Here is a 6,392-nt window from a genome sequence, read left to right as displayed (position 1 = left end):
TTATAGATAATTTAAATTTATGTGAGAATATTTTTAGTTATATATATATATATATCAAAAATTTCTAAATATGTTATTTTTTATTTTCACTCTTCAAGTTACAAATTTTCCTATTTACAAATTTTAAATAAGTATTTTGATTACTATCTAGTTTTCCAACCATATAATTTAATTTATATAATTAAATATACTATTAATATTCACATGCAAATTTATGTGTTTCATTCAAATAGTTTTTTTTGGCCAAGCTTATGTACACGAATATTGAAGATTGGGTTGTTAGGCAAAATAAGCAGCACAACAATATAAATTCTAATGTTTTTTCATTCACAGGATTTCCTTGCACAAAGTTTATGTATAAGAATATTGAACAAAAATTAATAATAATTATTGTTATTTAAAATAAAGCTATAATTTAATTAATTTAGATATCTCTAAATCCATCTTTGCCTTTTCACATTTACTTCATACAATTACGAAATTACCATGCAAATTATTGAATAGCAAATGGCATTATGTGGATAAGTGGACTAAATTTTTTCACATTTACCTAATATATTATGACAAATCATTAAATAAAATATGATATCCTATGGTTATACCTTGTTTGTAACACTTACATCATGTAATGCAACAAGTAATAAGTGTGTTCTTAAATTCTTTATAACATTTTTCCTTAAGAATCCTCTCACATGCAAGGGTGTTGGTAGGAATAGTAAAGATTATTTTCCATAATTTTAACATGTTTGGAAAATTTATATAAAACTTTGTGACAAAAAAATCCACCAAGCATCTTTCATGGATAATCCCTCACAATTGACATGAAGATTATCAACAAATGCATACCACTCTTTTAGATAAGCTTCAAAATCAAATAATGTTTTGTTTTTCTTTTATGGAAAATTGTATGGTTGGAGGTTTTAGAAGTTGTTTTTCTTTATTATACATTGCAATGATACCCATAAAATAATACTATAGATTGAATGTCTTTAAAAAAACTCACTACTATTCTTTGAATAATTGAACCAATTACCCTATAAAAAAGAAGAATAGTTTCATTGTATCTAAGGAATGGTATCCAAGCAATGAAAAAATAAATAGTCCTATTGAATTCTCTCTATGTAATTCTTCTATAAACTAAGTAAATGGTCCAATTAAATTCTCTCCATATAATTCTCTCTATGTAATTCTTCTATAAACTAAGTAAATGGTCCAATTAAATTCTCTCCATATAATTCTTATATAAATAGTGACTAAATAATCCTATTAAATTTTCTTTCTATAGATTGCAATATTAGTGAACCAATATTGTGTGTATATATATTTCTTCAAAATGTACTTTGATCTAAAAAGAAGCATACAAATAAAAAATATAATATAATATTTAAAATATAAATGATATATTAAATTATTTACATTTTCTTATAAAAATATAATTTATTTTAACTTTTCATTATTGAAAAACTAAAATGAAATTCTCTTCTAAATTAAAATATAACTTTCTCTTCAAATGACTAGACCATTTAACCTATAAAAAAGAAAAACAATTTCACTATATCTAAAAAAAAAGGCATTCAAATAATAAAAAGATAAATAATCTTATTAAATCTGGGTATATGATTCTTATATGGACTAAGTAAATGGTACAATTAGCACCTGGCCTTGTACCCCGCCGTCGGGACGGACTGCTTGCTGCCTCCCCACCCTGGTTCTATTCCCTGGCTGCATGTTTTTGGCTGCTCCTGCAGCTATTCCCTGGCTGCATGTTTTTGGCTGCTCCTGCAGCTATATGTTGCTGAGAGATATTTGTACTATCTGGTTTCTGTAAATATAACTGATGTGATTGAGAGCTGCATGTTTTTGGCTGCTCCTGAGAGCTGCATGTTTTTGGCTGCTCCTGCAGCTATATGTTGTTGCTGAGATATTTGTACTATCTGGTTTCTGTAAATATAACTGATGTAAATATAACTGATGTGATTGAGAGTTGTATATAATATAAATATTGTACTCGGAAACTAATACAAGCTTCTAGTAGCCTCTAAAAAATAAATAAATGGTAGTCTAAATTCCCCATATAATTTTTAAATTTGATCTGCATTCAAAGTGGCCGTGGCACTCCCACGAGATTAATGCGATCCACGGGAATCTGACGTTGTCAATTTGGAGGTGGCCGAGGAATTCGCACAACTTTCTGATGTGACATCTATAAAAGCTGGTTGCGTGGGTAGAACATCAATCTCTGAATCGTTGTTTAGCATCCACAAAACCTGTGACATTGTTGGTCGCAGCCCCGAAGAGCCTTGCGTGCAAAGAAGTGCGATTGTGATCACTCTCAACGCCTGCTCTCGTGGGTACTGCCCCTCTAATTGGGAATCCACAATATCCAAAACTTTATCGTGTTCGTATTCGTTCCAAACCTGTATCATCATCAAAGCCATACTTTGAATTTTATGTTTGCCAGTCGGTTTCTTCTCCAGACTTATTTAATAAATAAACAAATTCTTAAAACAGAGACAAACCAGTTCTAAAAGAAGTTGCATAGGGGCGGGTAAACTTTCATCCACGCTCTGTCTCCCACTCACGATCTCAAGAACCACGATCCCATAACTATAAACGTCAGCTTTTTCCGATAATTGCCCGTGGACGGCATACTCTGGCGCAGTATAGCCTCTGCATCATCGCAACAAATTCGTGGAAGACCGATTTTAAAATATTAACACTAGCATAGATTTTCAACTTTAATAACTGATAGACATCCCTGCATAGATTTTCAACTTTAATAATTGATAGATATCTTTATACATCAGGTAGGATTTTCAACTCTATTAATTTATAGACATTTTACACATCATACTAAGATCATACTAAAATGTAGAAAAAACTTATAAGCTCAATAAACATAACCAAACAATTAACTATATTCATATCAATGAGATCGCAATTTACCAGGGATAATAAATGAATTGCACAATTTACCTTGTTCCTCCTACTCCGGTAGAAACATGGGTTTCGCCTTCGGGAAAGAACCTAGCCGTTCCAAAATCTGCTATTTTAGGATGAAATCTGTCATCTAGAAGTATATTTCCACATTTGATATCTCTGTGTATGATGCGAACGTTAGAATCTTCGTGTAGATATGCAAGGCCTCTAGCTGTGCCCACTATAATGTTTAAACGGTTTTCCCAGCTCAAAGGATTTCTTATCTCTCCTGTGGATTAGAACAACATTATTCCAGGGCTTCAACAGAGGTAATTGTACCGATACACAATTTTAAAAAACAAGTTGAATCGTGAAAACAACGAGCATTGGGCAGAGTAACCGACCGAACAAATGCTTGTGAAGACTGTTGTTTGACATAAATTCGTAAACCAGCAAGCGGTCGTGCCCTCGCGTGCAACATCCGAGTAAACGAACAAGATTACGGTGGCGGACGCTGGTTAGGAGCTTCACTTCCGTCAGAAACTCCTCCTCTGCTTGGCTAGTCTGTCTTCCATTCAATTTCTTGACAGCGACATTCCTTCCTTCTGGAAGTCTTCCCTGCAAATCATCAAAACCCAATACAATTGATTTGCAATCACTGCACAATGATGGACAGACCCATCAATTCCACGCTTCATATACCTGATAAACTTCTCCAAATCCTCCTCTGCCAAGCAGGTTTTTTCTGTCGAAGTTCCCAGTCACATCTCTCATGAGCTCATAATTAAAAATAACTTGTTCGAAATCTCCCGCTGCAGCTAAAGATAAATTATCATCTGCTTATACCATCACGGCAACAATTTTCTCATAACGATTGAATACAACAAAGTTAAAAGCGGAATGCAAGAGTAAGCTATAATTTAATGATAACCAGATCTATGAAGTATGTGGAAGAATCAAATCCCCACATGTACAAATCCTTCAAATTTTTACCTCCTGTCATCTTCACCTCTGTAATTTTTTTATAAATTGATATAAAAAAGAATTGTTTTTAGTGTGATTTTTTGGATTTTCCTGTATTGGAATCATGCTGAAAATTTGAGGTGATTTGTGCTATTTAAATTGGTTTTTTTTACTATATATAGGAAAACACTGAGTGAGATTGAACATGGGTTACCCATCAAACTTATGATTTCAATAAATTTTCTGACAAAATTTTAGAGAAATTAAACTTAAAAAAACCACAAAAAAATCTCACTAAAAACAACTAAAAAAATCTAAGTTCCTATATTTATCATCACCTGTTCTATCATAACGTTTTGGGTGTCTATTACGTTGGCATAACAGAAAACACAGAACTAAAATCAAAGCTGTTCCTCCAATGCTTCCTAAAATTATAGGGACTATTTTCGATGAGGATTTTCCCGATGATGGTATCCGATTCGTCGATGCTGTGATTGAAACGGAAACAAAAGATTCGACAAAAACGTCAGTTGAATCTGCGATGCTGTGATAGATAATTATAAAGATACTGTGATTGATAATTAAAAAGTTGCAGCAATATGATAATTAAAAAGTTGCAGCAAATCTGAAAACTCGTACAGGATGTCTGGTTGTGGGTGAAAAACGAGTAAGTGGAGTAGCGCAGAAAACAGCCCGCCTCGAGACCTCGACCTTCAAGCCTGGGAATACAGGTAAGTAAAAGATTCTTAGCTCCTGTCAAGCACCGTTGGCATCTAGGAGAAGTAAGTGGGGGCCAACACTGAGCGAGACCATATAAAGAGTCATCAATGGAGCCAATAGCATAGTTATTATTTGCAGAAGCGTTCAATATGAGTTGCGTGGATAAATCCTCGGCCCTCTGAGAAAATGCGTGTGGATCGCTGTCATTGGAGGAGAGACAGTAAGAGGTCCCGGCACCCAAGGATTCCCCATAGAAACTACTAGAATTCTCGTAGCGGAGGAAACAACCATCAAGATGAATCCGACCACCACTGGATTGGGTGCAGGTTGCTTTTAATTGAGTCGCCGCTTCCGTGAAGCATTCTGAGCACTCGCTGGCGCTTAAATATCTCCGACACACTGCGAGACCATAAACTGGGTCCGTTTTACCAGCTTTGTCTGTGCCTGAAAATGCGAAGCCATTTTTGGAGAGATTTGGCAGAAGCGATGCGAAAACATAATTCAGATTTTCATAGAACGCTGTGGCATTAACATACGTATAAGCTGGCACTGGGCTGCAGCCTTTGCTCACTACCGTAGTCTGGGGATCATCTGTCGCAGCGAAACTTACAGCAATCATCAAGGCCGCCATAACGGCCGCAAATGAAAAGGGGGAAACTTCGGCCATCAGTAGAATGCGCCAATAACCAATGAATGTCTGGACTGAAACACAACATACAGAAATGGTGTACCTACCGTCTCCAACCACAAGCTTGAAATATAAATTTCAAAGGTCAATTTCTGATCTATAACATACCTGTCAGAATTTATGAGAGCAATAATTATTACAGATGCCATGTGAAATATGATGTCACTCAAATCAAATTCGGTTGTATACGTTTTTGGATGTCAACGCTGAATTTTGAAGTGCCAGATTTGTGTCGAATTGTGTACCATACAAGATATTAAATTTGATTTATAATCGTGACCATTATAAAAGAAATTTACAATACATTTTTTAATTATAGGTATCATTTTCAATGCATCATACCTAACCTCAATTGACTTTTTAATTATAAGTATTACTTCCTATGTAAGTTTAAGTTTATTTTAAAATAAAGTTATATAATTTTAATTTAATAATAAATAATATATTAAATCTTTTGTAAAATATTTTCAATAGTGTTAAGAATGGATATCTTTTTAGTTTTTTTTTAAATTTAATTAAAAAATTGTTGTAAATTTTTATAGTAATATATTTTTAATATTTGTCAAAAGTTTTTATTTCAATTTAAGGTGGATAAGGATCTCTTGACTTTTTTAGATTGATTCTCAAGGGAATATGCTCAACATATGAGTAGTTTTAATGTTTATCAAAATATATTGATTTGTTGTTTTTATTTTTTTAATTGATGGTCTACATTGATTCTCAATTTCCTAGGAATTTGGATTATTTCAATTCTAATATGTATTTCCTAGGGATTTGAGATTATTCCAATTATCCAATTGGTGTATGAGACCTTGAAGTTTGTGGAACAAGGGAGACATTTTTAGATTGATTCTCAAGGGAATATGCTCAACATATGCTTAGTTTTAATGTTTATCAAAGGTTGTTGACTTTTTATTTTTATTTTTTTAATTGATGGCCTAGATTGATTTTCAATTTCCTAGGGATTTGAGATTATTCCAATTCTAATATGTTCATATCTAATCTAATTAGATGAGGAAATTATTATTTATTATTATCTAATTGGTGTATGAGACCCCCTTGTTTGTAGAACAAGGGATTATCTGAGTGGTGTATGAGACCC

General features: G+C 33.2%; 1 protein-coding gene across 1 annotated transcript; it reads right to left on the bottom strand.

Annotated features, from left to right (window-relative positions):
- Positions 1–1,621: 1,621 nt before the first annotated feature.
- LOC149216704 (cysteine-rich receptor-like protein kinase 2) lies at positions 1,622–5,310 on the bottom strand. The gene is made up of 7 exons (XM_089391264.1): positions 4,522–5,310; positions 4,221–4,370; positions 3,622–3,731; positions 3,324–3,537; positions 2,977–3,208; positions 2,520–2,670; positions 1,622–2,417 (listed from the first exon to the last, which is right to left on the bottom strand). The coding sequence occupies exons 1-7, from the start codon at positions 5,267–5,269 to the stop codon at positions 2,127–2,129; spliced, it is 1,896 nt and encodes a 631-aa protein (XP_089247390.1). The 5' UTR covers positions 5,270–5,310; the 3' UTR covers positions 1,622–2,126.
- Between the last annotated feature and the right edge of the window lie 1,082 nt (positions 5,311–6,392).

The sequence above is a fragment of the Pinus tabuliformis genome, chromosome 1_1, assembly GCF_031772625.1.
Source record: "Pinus tabuliformis cultivar Carrire ecotype Pingquan chromosome 1_1, CPIR1, whole genome shotgun sequence".
Lineage (NCBI taxonomy): Eukaryota > Viridiplantae > Streptophyta > Pinopsida > Pinales > Pinaceae > Pinus > Pinus tabuliformis.
Note: the sequence above shows the minus strand (reverse complement) of the source record. Positions and strands in the feature narration are given on the sequence as shown.